The sequence below is a fragment of the Xyrauchen texanus genome, chromosome 21 (assembly GCF_025860055.1).
Source record: "Xyrauchen texanus isolate HMW12.3.18 chromosome 21, RBS_HiC_50CHRs, whole genome shotgun sequence".
Lineage (NCBI taxonomy): Eukaryota > Metazoa > Chordata > Actinopteri > Cypriniformes > Catostomidae > Xyrauchen > Xyrauchen texanus.
The window spans coordinates 14,819,876-14,838,408 of NC_068296.1; the positions used below are offsets into that span (position 1 = coordinate 14,819,876).

The 18,533-nt window shown below is 37.7% G+C and overlaps 2 protein-coding genes across 7 annotated transcripts in view; one reads left to right on the forward strand and one right to left on the reverse strand.

The window, feature by feature from the left end:
* Positions 1-12,213, forward strand: part of kcnab1a (potassium voltage-gated channel subfamily A regulatory beta subunit 1a) — a 133,178-nt gene extending 120,965 nt beyond the window's left edge. For 4 of the 6 annotated variants that reach the window (XM_052152245.1, XM_052152248.1, XM_052152249.1 and 1 more), the window contains 7 exons: positions 2,584-2,670; positions 6,639-6,724; positions 8,035-8,155; positions 8,298-8,392; positions 8,516-8,636; positions 8,968-9,056; positions 9,389-12,213. In XM_052152245.1, the coding sequence (XP_052008205.1) occupies positions 2,584-2,670; positions 6,639-6,724; positions 8,035-8,155; positions 8,298-8,392; positions 8,516-8,636; positions 8,968-9,056; positions 9,389-9,478 (689 nt within the window). In that variant the 3' untranslated portion in view covers positions 9,479-12,213. The remainder of the gene's footprint in view (positions 1-2,583; positions 2,671-6,638; positions 6,725-8,034; positions 8,156-8,297; positions 8,393-8,515; positions 8,637-8,967; positions 9,057-9,388) is intronic. The other 2 variants (XM_052152250.1, XM_052152246.1) reach the window with 1 other exon arrangement.
* Positions 12,214-12,229: 16 nt separating this feature from the next.
* Positions 12,230-16,419, reverse strand: LOC127661514 (translocon-associated protein subunit gamma). Its single transcript, XM_052152251.1, has 5 exons — positions 16,196-16,419; positions 15,720-15,846; positions 13,777-13,875; positions 13,536-13,667; positions 12,230-12,519 (listed from the first exon to the last, which is right to left on the reverse strand). Exons 1-5 carry the CDS (start codon positions 16,323-16,325, stop codon positions 12,453-12,455), a joined length of 555 nt encoding a protein of 184 aa, XP_052008211.1. The 5' UTR covers positions 16,326-16,419; the 3' UTR covers positions 12,230-12,452.
* Between the last annotated feature and the right edge of the window lie 2,114 nt (positions 16,420-18,533).

Here is an 18,533-nt window from a genome sequence, read left to right on the forward strand (position 1 = left end):
GCCATTATTTTTCATCCATGCCAGCATGTTTGGGGCCAGACACCTATTTTGCAAACCCGGAGCTCAGAATGTATTGCACTCCCCCACCTGCAGCTTCCTTCATTGACTGTGAATACGGCAGATATTTCCATAACTGCATTGGGTTCAGTCATTGGTCTGGTTAGGCTGCAAAGCATGCACCCACTCGTATACATGTATACTCACAAATAAGGATGGACTGACACATTTTTGGTCTTTTTGACACATGCTTGGCAAATAGGTTCAGTCACACAATCTGTTTCTCAGTTAACATGGATATTATGAAACACCCGCTCATGTTAGCTCTTGACCATGTGGGCTCTATCAGAGAAAAATATATAAAATGTAAAAAAAATCAACGAGGATAGTTATTTGTCCAATAGATGATGCTGTAACCCTCATTTTATGTTGAAATTAACATATGTTTGGGGTCCCAGAGATCCCAATGATTTAAAAACAATAGTAATTTCAACTTCTTATCTTCACTTCAAATTCTTTCATGTTTTTCGGACAAAGGTGTCATTTACAGGTGGCACATGTCCCTACCATGTTATGCCTTTGCCAATTTTGTCCCCACCACTTTTTGAAATAGCTTTCGTCTGTTAAGTGTCTAATGCAGAAGAAACATCTCCTGTTCTAGCTTGGAGTTTCCATTTTATTCGTGCTTGTTATAATAAGTGTCGAACCAGCACCGGAGTTTGTTATTTATGTTATAATGAGTGCTTGTTGCAGCGTTGCCTGACAGCGGGCCGTGATGTGCTCTTGTGCATCCAGACGTGTGCTCTACTCACACCGCACCTAGCACTCATTTCCAGTTAAATTCCAAAGCAAAATGCAAACATATACACTCATGATATTCATTCATTAACGATGGATGCCCCACCACTTGTTTAAACAAAGTGACGCCCAAGTCTTCTGACCTAATCAAAACCCATTTGACAGATTGAAGCTTTAACCCTCTGTTGAATCACAAAGCCAGCATGCATTTTTCAGAACCGTGAAAGGTATCCATTCTAGTAATATTGCTCCTGTGTTGGATTGATTTAACAACAACAAAAGCACATTGAAAAATACAATAAAAGATATCATAATAAACAACTGGCTGAAGGGTACTTCCACAGTGTACACCATTTAGAAATTCTCAGAATGTGAAATGTATTCATGTTTTATATATTTTTTCTTGGTACATTTTTTGAAAAACTAAAAGGGCCTTGGGGACTGTGAGACCTCAACCAGGACATGCTTGTTTCCTTATTCTGATTTCATCAGATCACCACTTAGTGAGAGCGATGATGTAGAGCAATAGTTTAGCTGTGCTGAAAAAGACAGATTGAAGAACTGTATCTGATCCTGCTTTGGGAAAGGTCAGTTGTGCTGACACTCTTGTGCTACCTTGTGCTACATTATTGATCGATCTCAGATCTTTCCTCGGCTTGCCAGTTTCTCATACTGCTGAAAATCACCATGGTTCCCCGTCTGAAGTGACTGTAAAGCCTTATCTTACCTCAGATTGCTAAATTTGTCCCCATTGTGGTAAGAAGGTGATGGTTAAAGGCCAGTTAGATGTAGATGTGTTAGATGAAGTCAACTACCAGGCTACATGAGAAGCAATACTTGGAATTCCTGGAGCAACTAAGGAGATGCAACACGCCAGCAAATGCACACTTGTTTTTTCTTGTGGGAAGCTTATGAGGCGTTCACGACAACTCAAAACTCAGATTTTCCCTCCAACACCTACTTTAAAATTATCACTGAAATGGTGCTTGAAGTCATAACATCCACTTGTAATCAGTCGGGGTGTGAATTTCCAAAACGTAGGATGGCAGAGCAAGATTCATTTATATTCATGAAGAAAGCCATACCTGATTCAACAAATCAGTAATTCATCATAAAAGTGTTCCTGATTGGTCAGTAAAACAATAACCCAACACTAACCCTACCCTTAAACTTAACCCTAACCAACTAGGTAGCACACATTTCCACATAAATAAGAATGACTCGTCCTCAGCCATCCTTTGTTTTGGACATTCAAATTAGTCACGATTCCATCCAAGTTACAAATTTTATAAATGCTAAAAATTTGAATATCGCAAAAACAATATGCGAATTGACATCCCATGTGTTCAAGAGAGAAAAATGGTCACTTCCAGGAAAATCGGTGCAAAATAGAAATGAAAATGGAAGTTGTTTTGTGTGCATTACTATTATATTTTTCTATAATTGACATAAGAACACACATTTTTCTTGTTGAGTCATGGTGCCATCTCTTGGTGATGTGATCATTTGAACATGACGTATGATTGACTGGAATGCTTTGAGGTCATATGATGTTTTGAGTAGGGAATTTCAAATCTGGTATTCCCATTTTTTACTTGAAAATCTCAACTTATTGAAGTTCAAAAGCAAACTGTATGGTCTGTCATTGTGCATGCAAAATTTTAGGACATACCTATCTGTCCAGTGCAACTAATCACGCTACATTGTTGGGTAAACACTGGCAGATTTTCTGAAAGGGAACATAAACAAATACCCACACAAACTAACGTCAACCATTTTCTATTTCAGGGCTCAAGGGCTCCCTGCAGAGAATGCAACTGGAATATGTAGATGTGGTCTTTGCCAACCGTCCCGATAGCAACACACCAATGGAGGGTGAGTTGCATTAAGGAGACAAAAGAGTCATTTATACTCTGCCAGATATTAAATGAGAAAATCTTTGTATTCAGGGATCTGTGTGGTATAGCTGGATGGCTTTGGGAGACCAATAATTCTTTCAGTCATTAATCAAAGTTTTTTCCTTGAAGAAATATTTTTTGACTTTCACTAAAGCATTTTGGGGGACTTTCTGGAAAGTTCTGGAAAGTTAGAGATGACAATACTGCATTAAAAGCCAGAGAGGTACAAAAGAATGAGTCTGTCGGACTATAAGCGTTGGTGTCCTTCAGACACACATTCATTGAAGATCTGAGATCTTTGAAAGATGTAGTCATGATAACAGGGTTACGATTAAGTGCAGTCCCCAGGCTGCCATCACAGTAATAACTCTGAATAACCTTCATCTTGTAACCCCAGGTAGACAATATAGCTTCCAGGGCAGTGAAGCTGAAAATCGAATCTACTGTTTAATAATGTGTTTTGTGCAGGGCTGTTGCATAAACTACTTAAAATCATGGGGTGTAGGAAAACTTTTTGTGGGTGGGGCCTGGGACACGGGAGATGAAAAGGCATCCAATATACAATAGAGTGGTTCTCAACAAGTTTTGCTTCAGCACCCATATTTTATATTGGACACCATGTGGTGACCCAAAACAGTACTAAAATTGTTAGTATTAAATTAATCGTACAAAAGTAAAAAAAAAAATATTGAAATCAAACACTAAGATGTATTACTATTACCATGAACTGCATAGGCCCAGCAATATGCTAAATTATTAGCATAACATAGGCTGAATAGGAAAAATAACAATTTTGTAAATTGCCTGTGAATTGCCAGTTGATTCAGCACCGGCCGTGCTCCATCACGGCCCGGCCACCGGCCAAGCCCTCCTCCTTGTCACATGATAGTTCGCCCAAAAATGAAAAATTCTCTCTGCTATCCCAGATGTGTATGATGTTCTCTCTTCTGCTGAACACAAACAAAGATTTTTAGAAGAATATCTCAGCTCTGTAGTTCATACAATGCTAGTGAATGGTGGCAAGAACTTCGAAGGTCCAAAAAGAATATAAAGGCAGCATAAAAGCAGTCAATTCGATTAAATGTGATTAAATCCATATCTTCAAAAACGATATCATAGGTGTGGGTGAGAAACACATCAATATTTACTGTAAGTCCTTTTTTAATAAATATTCTCCCCCTGCCCAGTAGGTAGTGATATGCACAAATAATGCAAATTGCCAAAAACAAAAGAAGAATGTGAAAATATTGATCTGTTTCTCACCCACACTTAACATATTGTTTCTGAAAATATGGATTTAACCACTGGAGTCAAACTGATTAATTTTATGCTGCCTTTATGTGCCTTTTGGACCTTAAAAGTTCTGTCCACTATTCACTTGCATTGCATGGACCTACAGAGCTAAGATATTCATCTAAATCTTCATTTGTGTTCAGCAGAAGAAAAAAGTCATACACATGTGGGATGGCATTAGGGTGCATCATGACATTATTTTCATTTTTGTGTGATCTATCCCTTTAAGACTTGTTTTCTGAGTTCTTGAACTGGTCAAATTTCACATAGCGAGCAATAGCTAAGATTATGTCTTTGACAATTATTTTGGTGTTGGTTACATGGCGTTTTCGCTTATAACTTCATGTAAAATAAACAGAATGTAAAATATCACATACCATTACTTAGAGGATGTTATTATATTTCAAAGGAGCCCACACAAAATGTAATCGGAGGCATAGATCATTAGATAATCCACATGAAGCACAATGTTACATATGGCCACCAGGAGATGGCGCCATGTAAATTATACAAACTCAATGCGTTTTTGTACACAAATTATTTTTGTAATGCTATAACTTTTAATTGCTTTGTCGTAGCAACACAAAATGTTTCTCAGATAGAGTTGACATGATTGGGAACAAAACAAAAGCAGTTTGTCAGAGCCACCTTATTTACACCCAGAGATATATCATTTCAAATAAGAAAAACACGAAACAAATTTCATTTTTGGCACTATTTTTTGTGATTTATCAGCAGTTTCTTAGGCAGAGAGTTTCAGGATGTATAATTATCTATATTATATCATTATAAAATTTGAAAAGTTTCTTTACAATACTGTGGCAGGGCGGAGGGCAGGGCCAGGTCGTGATCCTACACACCCGGTCCCGTATTAGGCTAATTATACCTCAGTGAGGGATAAAGGCTGACTGCAGAGGATCGTGCGAGAGAGAGAGATCGTTTACGGACATGTCCGTCATGTGTGTGTTTATGTTGTCTTTTAAGTCTATTATTTATATCGTCAAGCTGGTTCTCGCCTCCTCCTTTCCATTGAACACTTTACAAATACCAAACACTTCACCCTCCTTGCATAGTTTGTATTATTATTATTATTATTATTATTATTATTATAAGCCTTTAATTTTGGGTATGACACTGAAACAGGAAATCTTTAAAAACACCTTCAGAGATTGAAGGGTTAAAGTGTTTTAAAATAACGTTGTACAGAACAAGTTGTTTTGAGTGATATTTCAAGAATATTTTCAAACACTGAAAAGGCTACACTAAATTTGCTCAATATTCACTGCTTAAGTATATATCTAGTCTTTAATATTCATGAATATTTTCATATTTATTCTAGTTTCAAGAAATCTTACTAAGTCATTTTTGCTAACCCCTTTGACAGACTTGATTGATTTTAAAAAGTTTTTCCAATAGTGTGTTTTGTTTCAAGAGAGGCATTGGGCCATACATGTGTTTTATTTGACAAGAGCTATTGCTGCACCAATAGAACAACTAAAGACAAAACAGAACAACTAACGACAAAACTAGCAGTTCAAAGAACCAACTCCAGTGCGTCTCTTTTAAATTTGTACCTGCTAGAGCTTCTCAATGCAGCTAACATAGTGACTGACATATTGGCTCGTTGCACCTTGATTGTCTCAATTTCTTTGTCTTTATACATGGTATATGCTACGTTGAAGCCCCTCTCTCTCTCTCTCTCCCTTTCTTTCTCTTAGTCATGGACAGGCTGATAGCTATGCAGTGCTTTTCTGCTGCATTGATGCGTAAAGTGTCCAGAGTTTAGTGCTGGCTCCTCAGTATGTGTGCAATGCATATTAAAGTTCCTTAGTGACTCTGCAGTCCCCTGACTCTCTCTCTCTCTCTCTGTCCTTCTCTTTTCTTGCTCTTTATCTGTTTCGTACCTGCAACGCAGGAACAAGCTGATTACTATTACATGAGCCCGAAGGGTAAAAGCTGAAGGGAATATAAAGTTAAGCTGTAGTTGATTATGCATTTATTCCGCAAGAGTGCACTTGTTGAATTGAGTCACATTGAAAGAGGTCAAGCTGAACTTAATCAACTCAAGCACAGACACATCAAATAAAACTATATTGAACCAAACCAGATTTAGCCACACTGAATACAGCAGAAAAAAGTCTGAGACCGGCGAATTTGACTGCTCTTTTTATTTTACTAACTACTGCTTGCCCAACTCTGCAAACTTTCCTCTCTCCATTCCCCCACTATCTCTTCTTCTCTCTTGAGCTAACACCCTCAATGCAGACTCAGTGTCTGTTTGTTTGGAGATGTTTTACTGTACACTTTTTTATTATACACATTAGATGATGCTTCATGCAGAGAGGAAATGGTAATAGTAAAGTTAAGATTACATGGATAGTTTTCAGTCTCTGTGGAACACAAAAAGAGAACTCCTTTTCATAACAATGAAATTGAATGGTGACTGAGGCTATCATTCTTCCCAACATCTCCTTTGTGTTCTACAGAAGAAAGAAAGTCATAAAGGTTTGGAACAACATAGTGAGCTTATGATGAACAAACTTATATTTTTGGGTGAACTACCCCTTTAAATAAATAGATCAGAATGTAAAAAGCAAGGTTTTGCTGCATGTCTGGTAACAGCATTTGCTTTGTGCATTTTTTACACCTCAGAGATAGTCAGAGCCATGACCTACGTGATAAACCAAGGCATGTCCATGTACTGGGGTACCTCAAGATGGACAGCTATGGAAATAATGGTGAGTTCAAGCATTTTCATAAACATTCGTTTTATTTCAGCAAGTTACCATGCATGATTTTGAGAGAAATGTACTGTATCATTAAGATGAGATTACTTTTTATCCATTTAAACCCATTTTGCTGTTAGTGCCATGCTCTATCAGTTCAGATACAGAAACTGACAACATTAAAAGAAAAATATTTAACCGGTCAATTTTAGAATGACACACCGGGGAACATAGACTATATTTGGACAGATATTGGCAGCTCCCATCTTAAGGCACCCTGCAGAGTGCACACAAAGGATCCAAACGTCGGATTTGATCTCTAACTAAGCACTTGGTTGTGTGGTATTTTGCTTGGTAAGAACTGGGTTTGAAACTGATTACTGGCTTTCTGTATAAAGATCAATAAAAAACAGGCACTTCAGGGGCAAACATTGTTTGCATTGACAACAGATTAGCTCTTCTTGGGTATTTTGTTTACTTCACATATTTTTATGTATTGTATGTTGCTGTAATTGCAGTGTAGCCCAAAGCAACTTTGCACAAACAGATATGTTGTAATTAAGCTTTGGCTTTATTAATTCATGGGTGATAAATAGAGGCTTTTTCAAGGTGTTTTACAGGAACAGCCAGAAAGGAGACATGGAAATGACCTGTAATTTGTGTAACAGTGATAATGGCATGTACTGGTGTCACGCCAAATCCATCCCACGCAGTACTCCCACAACTGGAACATAGGTTCACAGCATGTGCTAATATCAAGGGAGAGGGATAATGAGAGCTCAGTGCATCCACACACAAAAAAGGGGTGTCATCAGTAATGTGATATAACTATATGTATATATAATGAGAAAAAAACTATTTGCAATGAAAGAATAATATCTGCAATATCTGCTGCCCAGGAGGTGCAGTGGAGAAATTATGAAAGCATCCTTTAGATCATATATTGAATAATGTATATTACAAATGTAATATAGAGTGGACCAAAGACGTATTTGTACAGTTAAGCCACTCTTAAAAATGTATGAATGTCTTTGCATTATATAACAACACAAATCACAAAATTACGTTTTTGTAAGTAACATATTGTGTAGAAATGACAAACGTATTTTTCATGTCCATAATATGTGATGTTAATATGATGAACACCTGTGGTTGCTCTTCAAGGACATCTTTGTGGGAAAAATGACTTCATACATCCACTAAAAAAGACAGTGAAAAAATTTACTTTTGTTAAAAGTAACTGAACATAAATTATTAAAACATAGCCTATTTACAACCAATGGCAAAATACAGTTTTTTATTTTCTCGCTCTTTCACTCTAGGAGGCTTACTCCGTAGCGAGGCAGTTTAATCTGATTCCTCCAGTGTGTGAGCAGGCTGAGTATCATCTCTTCCAGAGGGAGAAGGTGGAAGTGCAGCTGCCCGAGCTCTACCATAAGATAGGCAGGTGTCAACCATCAGTCTACATTTACTCACCAAACCCTCTAAATATGATGTTATCACATTTGCTGAATTCATTAACTCATGAATTGATCGTATACTGTCTCTAGCTGACATACTATAATAACATTTTGTGTGTCTGTAGGTGTGGGGGCCATGACATGGTCCCCTTTGGCCTGTGGGATTATCACAGGGAAGTATGAAAATGGTATCCCAGAATTGTCCAGGGCGGCTATGAAGGTAACAAGAGTTATAGACTAACAAGATTTACAAATTTTGTCTTGTTTTGTTTTGATTTATAATTTTTTGTGTGTCGTCTTTGGTTTGGTTTTGTTTTGCTTTGTTCCTTTGAATTTTTTTCAGTCGTACCAGTGGCTGAAAGACAAGATAGTCAGTGAGGATGGACGTAAGCAGCAGGCTAAGTTAAAGGAACTCGGCCATATTGCTGAAAAGCTGGGCTGCACGTTGCCTCAGCTTGCTGTTGGTAAGGCGCGCGTCTCAACGAGACTTCTGCTACTGATGGAACTGTCAGTTCAGTATTTACTTGTTAGCTAGAATGGATGCCACATGGCTTCAGTTCTTCATTCTTATTCTTAACTTATTGTTGATCCAAACAATCAATAATTTTAACGCACTGCCTTAACGTCATCAAGGTGGATGCTGCACACTGGTGGTGGTTTAAGGGAGTCCCCCATTCTTTGTGCAGCACTTTGAATGTGACACTATCCAGAAAAGTTCTATAGTAATGTAAGGGATCATTATTAACTGACCTGTCCATAACTATGCTTGTCTTTTTCATCACTCTTTCTGTCCAGCTTGGTGTCTGCGAAATGAAGGAGTAAGCTCTGTACTATTAGGAACCTCCAATGCAGAACAGCTTACCGAAAACCTGGGAGCCATTCAGGTGAGCATACAAAAGGTTAAATGTATCTCTGCATATATCACAGACACTTAAATGGGTTGTTTGTAATTCTACTTTTTAAAATAACTTTTATATGTTAAAATACTGTCTCCTATTCTAACTTTATATTCAGAGGCAACTTTCTGCTGTGCAATAGCAAATCACATCTCTTATACTATGATCTGTCCAGTGACTGACTGTTTGGCTCAACTATACTTATACCAAATAACTTTGAAGTTATTATTATTAGTTTCAGTGTCACCATAGTTCTGGAATCAATGTATTGCATATTTCCTAACTAATTCCTGTTTTCTTTTCATTTGTTGTCCATTCAGGTACTTCCAAAGATGACATCCCATGTGGTCTCAGATATTGATCATATACTTGGGAATAGGCCATACAGCAAGAAGGACTACCGGTCCTAGGGCCTCTGGGATAGTAAATGAAGTGTGTAGCAGTGTATATGCCCTCAGTGGTTCCTGCTCCGAGTCTTTTTTCATCAATGGTCTGGCCTCTCTCTGGAGCCTTAGAATGCTGTCCACCACAACCTGCACCTGCATCCCCTCTATCTTTACTGGTGTGCCTTTGCATTCCAAAACTACAGTGAGAATCCCTAAGTGGTGTCAAGCTGTCACTTCATAAAGGCACCTTGAAGGAGAGCTTCTTTCATTAACAGCAATGCTGTTGAGCATTGCTCTGATGTCATCTAGAAATGATATTGAAATATATTCTGATTCATGATTGGCCTCTGCTCTCAAAACCATCAGCCATTGGGATGTCGGGAATTCTGGACTGGGCAGAGTGGAGGAACAAAGCATGTCGTCCTCTTGTGTTCAAATGCAGTAATTGTAAACCTGGTTCCAGAGCAAAGACTCAGTGGAACGGTCACCAGACCTGACTTTGTGCATTCATAAAGATTCTGTTTTGCTTGTGCAAGAAAGCCTGTAATGTTGTTTGATATTTTTATGAGAGACATTTGAAAAATAATTTGTTTGTTTGTTTGTTTCATGCTATGGGATTCAGGTGTTTCTACCTGTGTTAAAAAAGTTAGGACACACCTCTTATCTTGGAAGTGACTTAAATTAATGAGAGTAGCATCACTCTAACAAATTTATGAATATGTATTGACTGAACATGCAACAGTATTATAAACTGACCTCAATCCATATGGCAGTATAAATTTACAGTATTAGAATTGTTCTTAGAAACATGCATATTGTTTCTAAAGCCAGCAGCCTAATGCATGAATGGCAGTGTTAATTTATATATGATTGTTCTGGAATCCCACCAGTTTCTTATTTAGGTCCGGTCATCCTTTAGTCTCAAGTTCCAAATTAGAGCTCTGCGAGAATCTCCCAATATGCATGGCAGAAATATTAGGGGTGACAGTTTGCTGGTGCCTTGTGTTTGTTTTTATTATAGCTCTAGTTATCCATACTTTGAAGCCATACTTTATCATGCACTTGGTATTTTAACACAGGCAAGCTGCTTACCCTGCAGTATTTTACATACTCAGAGCTTTTAGAATTACTTGAAATTTCATAAGGAAATAAGCAGATTTGTTATTTATTTTTATTTTTTCGTCGATGGGGTGATTCTCAAGAAACCTGTCAATAAAATGTCCTGGTCATATCAAACCAATACAAAAAAATATAAGATTGTATATCAATACAAGACAGAATTTGTGGCATAATGTTTAATTACCAGAAACGACTTTTTTTCTTTTCCGACTAGTCCTGCCTTTTTTAAACAAAAAGGAAATTACGTTATTAAACAAATAAAAACAAAAATTTTGGTTGTAATGCAAGTGAATGAAGCAATTTTTGGAGGATTTGAAGGCAGAAATGTGAAGCTTATAATTTTATAAAAGCACACATTCATTCTTCTGTTAAAACTCGTATATTATTTGAGTTGTACAGTTGTTTCATCGTTTTATGGCTGTTTTAGGGTTAATGCCTTTTCATTGTCATGGCAACACAGTTGTAAAATTGAAAATAACTTTACACAGATAGAGTAAAGAATAATAATTTTATCACACTAAAATCACGCTAACACACATTATGTCTTGTGGCTATACTTTTAAAACAGTCAGTATTTAACGTTTACGGTTAGGCCCCATTCACGTTCATTGCCTGTCAATTGAACTTCATTTGTTTAGTCTTGTGGCCTACATTGGCTTACACTGACACCTAGTGGCTTGGATGCTGCATCATTCAAACAATGTAGGTTCTAGTCACCAATGTCATTGTAATGTCACAATAAACTAGGATTAATTTAATCCATGAATGAAAGTGTCCAATAACAGAGCAGTGACTGATTGTCATTACATAAGATGCTGCTGTACGCTTTTCTTTCCCCTTTGCGAAAATGAAAGGTCATGCCCAAGGGAGTACTCCTATCATGTGCAAATACTTAACTGATTTCTACAATATGAAAAATTATTTTTAAATTGTTAAGACAATTAGGAGGGAAAAAAGTCCTACTGAAATACCACAATGTAAATAATCAGTGTAACAGTCCTACAAGAAATAGGCTTCATTTTATAAATGCTTTTTTTTTAAACAGTTTCTTTTGATAAAGAGTACAAGCACATTTTCTTGACAGGCTTCATGAGAATTGCCTGATGGCTCTGTGTAGAAGAAATCCTAGTAAACCAGTGAATTTTTAGGAAAAACCTTGGATGTGATGCCCAAAGAATTCAGAAGGCTTTCTAATGGATATTTATAGTAGAGTGTGTGTGTGCGCGCATAGTGTTACCTTTAGTCTATCTCCCTGCGGAGTGCCTTGATTCTAACCTGCATGAACATTAGGGCTTACCCATTCTCCCATGGGTCCATGAGTGTAATACTGTGAGCTTTTCTCAATTGTAAATGATGTAATTTACAAAGTTGAAGAGATCACATCATGAGGTAACTACTGTTTTCTAAAGTTTGTAAAATTGTTTTAGGAGAAAATAGGACATGTTGGATTAACAGGCTGTAATGAATCTCTGCATCAGTGTCTTCTATCATATCACCCATCTCTCTCCCTGTATGGCCACAGTGAATTCTGTAAATATAAATATGTAAACAGTACATAGAAGTAGATTATATGCTTGAAATAAAAATGCATATGTCTGGTAAATCCATGAATGTGTTGTGTGTTTCCTTGTAGGAAAAATATTAAAGAGACATGAGTCAACTGTAATTTATTTGTACAAAAACAAAAAAGACCAGACGTAAAAAAAGGCCTTTCAGAATTTACCGATCATGAAATTTCATGAAAGTTTTACAGATTAAATGATAAATTCCATCCCAAAAAGATAACAAACCTTCTATAATTTCTACCCCTCCCTCCCCCAACTCAATAATACTCTCATTTGTTTGTTCCTCATCTTCTCCTTTTGATGTGATCATTCTCTTATTTGGACCCTGTAGACAGCAGGGCAATCAGACCTGAAGAGGCACTAATGGACAGAATGTAGTTCCTGTAAAACAAACATCAAGGGGAGACTTTACACTTCAATGCAGTTGGTACTTTCAACATAAACCAATCAGCCACAACATTAAAACCACCTGCCTAATATTGTGTAGGTCCCCCTCGTGATGCCAAAATAGCGCAAACCTGCATCTCTAAAGAGCACTCTGAGATGCTATTGTTCTCACCACATTTGTACAGAGCGGTCATCTGAGTTACCATAGACTTTGTCAGTTCGAACCAGTTTGGCCTTTCTCTGTTGACTTCTCTCATCAACAAGGCATTTCCATGCGCAGAACTTTCGCTCAATGGATGTTTTTTGTTTTTGACACCATTCGGAGTAAATTCTAGAGACTGTTGAGTGTGAAAATCCCAGGAGATCAGCAGTTACAGAAATACTCAAACCAGCTCATCTGGCACCAACAATCATCCACGTGATTATCTAATCAGCCAATTATGTGGCAGAAGTACAGTGCATAAAAACATGCAGATACGGGTCAGGAGCTTCTATTAATGTTCACATCAACCATCAAAATGGGGAAAAATGTGACCTCATTGATTTCGACCATGGCATAATTGTTGGTGCCAGATGAGCTGGTTTGAGTATTTCTGTAACTGCTGATCTCCTGGGATTTTCACACTCAACAGTCTCTAGAATTTACTCCGAATGGTGCAAAAAACATCCAGTGAGTAGAAGTTCTGCGCATGGAAATGCCTTATTTCCCCTTGCGCCCTGGGATTCGAACTAGCGAACTCCAGAGGTGGTAGCCAGCGTCTTTACCACTGAGCTACCCAGGCCCCCAGAAATGCCTTGTTGATGAGAGGTCAACTGGTTCAAACTGATAAAGTCTATAGTAAATCAGAAAACCGCTCTGTATAATTGTTGGAGTTGTTTTGGTGGCACGAGAGGGACCTACACAATATTAGGCAGGTGGTTTTAATGTTGTGGCTGATCGGTGTATTGACCAAAACATTATGAAACAAACAACATGTCATGTGTATGGTGGAGAGGAAGTAAGTGCTTACACTGTTGGGTTGAAATTTTTCAGCAGGAAGAAAGAGGCAATGATGACAAGCAAGAGGAACAGAGTGTTATTGTAAAAGATGGAGAAAGTTGTGGCCTCATAATCAGCGACCTCATTCTTCTTCCAAAGGATTCTGTGGAAATAAAATCAAAAGGTTACATAAAAGGCAGATGTTGTAAAATCCATTTACTTTAACTACCAAAAGCATTTAAAGTTAATTCCAAAAAATGGGATAAGCTTACCTTTCGTCCTTCTCTTTGCGGGACATTTTGCGGTTGTCAGCCTCAGAGAGCTTGCGGGTCACTTCCTTGGACACAGCATCTTCGCGTTTCTGGGCGACTCTAAAAGTAATAGTAAAAAAAATTCTGTGATAATCAATTCAGTTTTCTGGATTAAACAACTAGACTGAGTCAGGGTCTGAAATGAACTTTTTAGCCCAACAGTCAAGGTGGCTGGTTTTCAATTTCTTACTGGCCAATTTCTTTTATTTAGTTATTTAAATAGCAATTTATTACAGTAGATGAGAGAAAAATAAACAATACTGTTAGCATGTTTAAAAGGGAACCATTTTTGCCAGATAGTCCATTTAGAATTATTTTTCAGATTATTCACTTATTAGAACAAAACTACATTTGTATTTTAAACTACATGTTGTCATATGAACAACCAGTTTGAAACTCTCATGAGCTTTAAGTTCACATAAAACAGTAACAGTTCTTGGTTTATTTGGAGTGAGTCAATTAATTCAGTCAGTCCCAACTGATTCATAAGTCTGTTTAATTCACTAAAGAGAGACGGCTCATAGATTTACTAGAGAAGGTCCAATACCATCCCGAAACTTTCTTTTCAGTACTCGCCAAAATTGCTGACAGTTTATTTCAATTTTATCATCAAAATGGTGTCTACATAAATTGACTAATTAAAACTTTAATCAAATAAAAAGAGAACCATTTATTCTCAACATAATATTGTATTATTTAACAAAAAATGTAAGTGATTTTATACAGAACTTCACAGCACAATCCAAAATACAACTTAACAGAGATCCTGCTTAAATATTATACAATTACTATTGATATATTATTATTAGAAGTAGTATTAAGCCCTTTCCGTTTGTTTGTTTTAATATAAGTTTTCACCTCAAGAAAAGCCGGTCGTTACGTGAATCAAAGTGATTATTCAACTGCAAAAGGCTACTATTTAATTAAAGCTACACTATGTAACTTTTTTGTAAAAAACAAAAAAAAATAAATGTTATTAGAGAGAGAGAGAATGCAACAAAAATCCATCTTCCAAACCAGGTCTTGTCTTTACCCAAATTCGCTTTGATAAACCTTTAATAATAATTTATATTTTAGAGCTGTTGGGACGGATTTTGCAGGAAATTGCAAACATACATCATTCGCCCGTGCATGTTCACGTCATATCTGTACACAGAGTAAATAAGCTCTGGCTACTGTAGCGCATGTATGGTGTGGGAGTAGCATGAAGCTGAAAGTTTGTTGTCACAACGAATGAGAAAAATTGACCATGGATCAATCAAAATGACAAACCTACGGGGAATCACCGGTTGTAAAAACAAAGACACCCCGAACAAATCAGAGTCTACAAGCAAAAAGGGAATACGACAGAGCCCATAATAAAACCTGAATCAACTTCGGCTTGTCTTTTCAGAGGTAGCAAAACAACAACATACGATATGGCACTTATCTGCTCAGATTACATGTTTTTGTATATCCGTCTTTTCCTTTCTTTCATTATTTATTTGTTCATTCACTCTGATAAGATGCCCTGTATCCTTGTGTACACTGGTGACTCGAAACATATTCATCCGCACCGAGGAGCAGAGCCGAAGCACAACCAAAACAATGTTCTTCCGCAAGACGCATGGAGTTTTATTATTTAACTACTAGAGGGCCAAAAGTTACATAGTGTAGATTTAAATGAATATGTAGTCTGTATGAAGTCAATTAGCACTCTGTTCATGGTAATCTGCTACAACCAGAGCATGTGAGTGTGAGCCAGTGAGCTCGGAAGAGCAGCCAAATTCAGCACAACTCCGGCTCCTGCCAAACAGAAAACGTAACCGCATTTGGCGCTTGACGGGTGTTCATTTCGGACCCTAGTCTAAGTGCATTGAAACACAATGTGTGGTGGGCGACAGATCAAAGTGACAAAGTCTTACTTGTGCTTGAGGACAAATTTGACATTTTTGTAAGCAAAGGCAACCAGGTATGTGCTGACCAGGGTCATGACTGCATACAGCACTGCGGACTGGACCAAATCCATATGCCAGATCCTCCAGAACAGCCCTGTTTCGAAAAGACAAATAAGCAACCGCCAGGGGAGTACAAAAATATACAACCCAAAGGGGGCATCTTTCTTGTAATCATGGAACAATTAATAACGCAAAATGTGTTGCCCTAGGATTTGACTAATAGATGTCATTGATCATCAAAGACCATTTAGTGGATGAATTACAAAGACAAAAGCAAAATCATATAAAAATTAGTATTTGAGACACAAACTCCCCACAGAGAATTCTTTTGATCCAAGCAATGTCTTTCTGAGTATGATATTAGATGGTTTGTTGCAGGCAACGTAACAGAATAGAATAGAATAATTGGAGATAGCAGAGAGCAGTCTTCAGTATAAACTTACAGATCGGGATCGCGGACACTATGAGAGCATTGCCGTAGAAAAGCGCCGTGGATTTAGCGGAAAGATTCCTGCTGAAGTCCTGCAGGAGAAGATCCTCCTCTGACTGCTGTTTGTTGGCACCTTTGGGCATGGCTCTAGACTATTCTCCTCTCCAATCCTTATCTTGGGTGAAAAGAGACAGACACGTATGAGCTTGAAATGGATGAACCGCTTAGGCCGCGTCAGCACTGTGACGTAGAATGAATGCGCTGGCAGAGCTGTTGAATCTCGCGGACGTGCTGCCCTCTATTGTGTTGGATGAATAATCGCACTTACCGCAGGAGCGTGGGTGTGTGCCAAACAGTGATTGGACCTTAGATATCCCTTTCAGATATATTTTTACATTTTACGGAGTGCCTTGCACAGCGCCACTATTTGCACTCAAACAGTCTGGTGGAAACACATAAATAGAAGACAAACTTCACAGTAGTGTAGTAGTGTCTGAAGAGAATCAGAATCAGAATGAGCTTTATTGCCAATGCCAAGTATACTTACACATACAAGGAATATGTATTGGTGACAGGAGCTTCCAGTGCACAACAATACAAAACAGTATCATAAAAACAAAACAAAAATGAGGCCCATGTTTGATACAGAGAAATTTAACCATGGTTTTACTATTGTTTGTTGTATAAAAATATAACATTGCAGTAACCGTGCTTTTCGGCTTAAGACATAGTCTTAATTAAATTAACAATGGTGTTACTACAGTAAAATTGTGTTAATATAGTAACCACGCTTAATTTTGTGGTTACTATGATTTTACTACAAAACACTATGGTGATACTATGTTTACTGTAGTAAAAACATGGTAAATCTTTGTAAGCAAAGGTTAGGATTAGGGGTAGGGGTTAGTATAGAGTGTCTATGGGACTCCAAATGATCAATAAACAAACTGCAGTGATACTGTATGTTAATATATAATTAGGAGTGCAAATATCATATAACACTATTTGCACTTAGTACAAAGAACATTCTTTTTTTTTTGCTTTTTACACTTCCTTTTTTATCATCATGTGAGAGGGCATCTGTTTACAAATCGACCAATCACAGCTTTTGTGGTCTGGCGTCAACGCCACATAAAGAGGTGCACGTCAGGGTACAGACCGCTGTTGGTTCAACGCAGAAGCATAAATCGGACAACACCAGTGTTTTGAATCTGTTCAAAAGATTCATCTATTCAAGACAAATGAACTGTTAAAAACGCAAACGCAAATATTTTTTTTTTTTATGATTCGTTGACTGATCGTTAAATCACAATGTCTGCGATTACATCTTTATGTCAACGGGTGAAGACAAATAAGCGTCTTTTATGTGCTATAGGTTACCTTGTTGCCTCACTGACCTGTGACCCATCAGACAATGAATTAACAGACAGCATTTGCATGTGAAGGAACAGCTGAAGTCAAACACCTATATTCATACTACTTGCCTGCGGTCTAAAGAACTTATTTTTTTCACCAACTGAGGAGCACTTTCTTCATCAAAGGCAGTATTCTGACAGTATGCAATTCTGAATGCAACTCGAGTTGTTCACGACCAAAAAAATTAAATTGAACGAGAACGATTAATAAAAAAAACAGATACGTTTTGTTCACTAACGAAACTGAACAAACTAAAACGATCGGGGACGAGCGCTCCATAAGTTGTCTGTAATTGGTCAGGTACTGTGGGATTAAACAATATTTTATTGTTGAAACTTCACTGTACTCTTGAAAATGTCAATGTTCAGGTGTAAATTATTTTCCAGACCGCTGTTGAAGTAGGCTAGAAAGACACTGGCGTCTTCACATACTGTTACTTGTTCCCTTATGACTCAATACACTTGACATTATGTTCTGCTAACACATATGGGAGTGTCCTTCCACATGACCTAGTTGAATCCTCTCTACAATAATGGCAATATTCTAATATTCACTTTGGTGTTTGAGCCCCGCCCTTTCAGGCGCGAAGCTGTCCGCTATAAAAGCAGGTGCACAAACACATTCCTCAAAATGTTCTTCCTTCAAGACAGCGATTCATCTCTTGCCTAGAAGCCCTCTACTGCTTCACTGTCGACTACAGGAGTCAGTGGGTGGGATCTTCACGGCAACGAGAAGACTCTCAGCTCCTTGTCCTCAACTTTGCAATAAGTTGCTTTCCCTCTTCAAAGCCTCACATTATGTGCAACCGCTTCCCAGTGGACATATGAACATACCAAATTGCCCTCTGTCCTGTTACGCAGATGAGTGGCGAGCTCTTACTGGCATTCTGACTGGGTGCTAAAAAATGCTCGAACATAATCGAACATATGATCCAA

Coding starts and splice junctions, on each gene's coding strand:
- LOC127661514 (XM_052152251.1), bottom strand. CDS start 16,325: ATGCCCAAAGGTGCCAACAAACAGCAGTCAGAGGAGGATCTTCTCCTG. Junction 15,847..16,195: donor AGTGTCCGCGATCCCGATCT/GTAAGTTTATAC, acceptor TTTTCGAAACAG/GGCTGTTCTGGAGGATCTGG. Junction 13,668..13,776: donor CGCAAAGAGAAGGACGAAAG/GTAAGCTTATCC, acceptor TTATTTCCACAG/AATCCTTTGGAAGAAGAATG.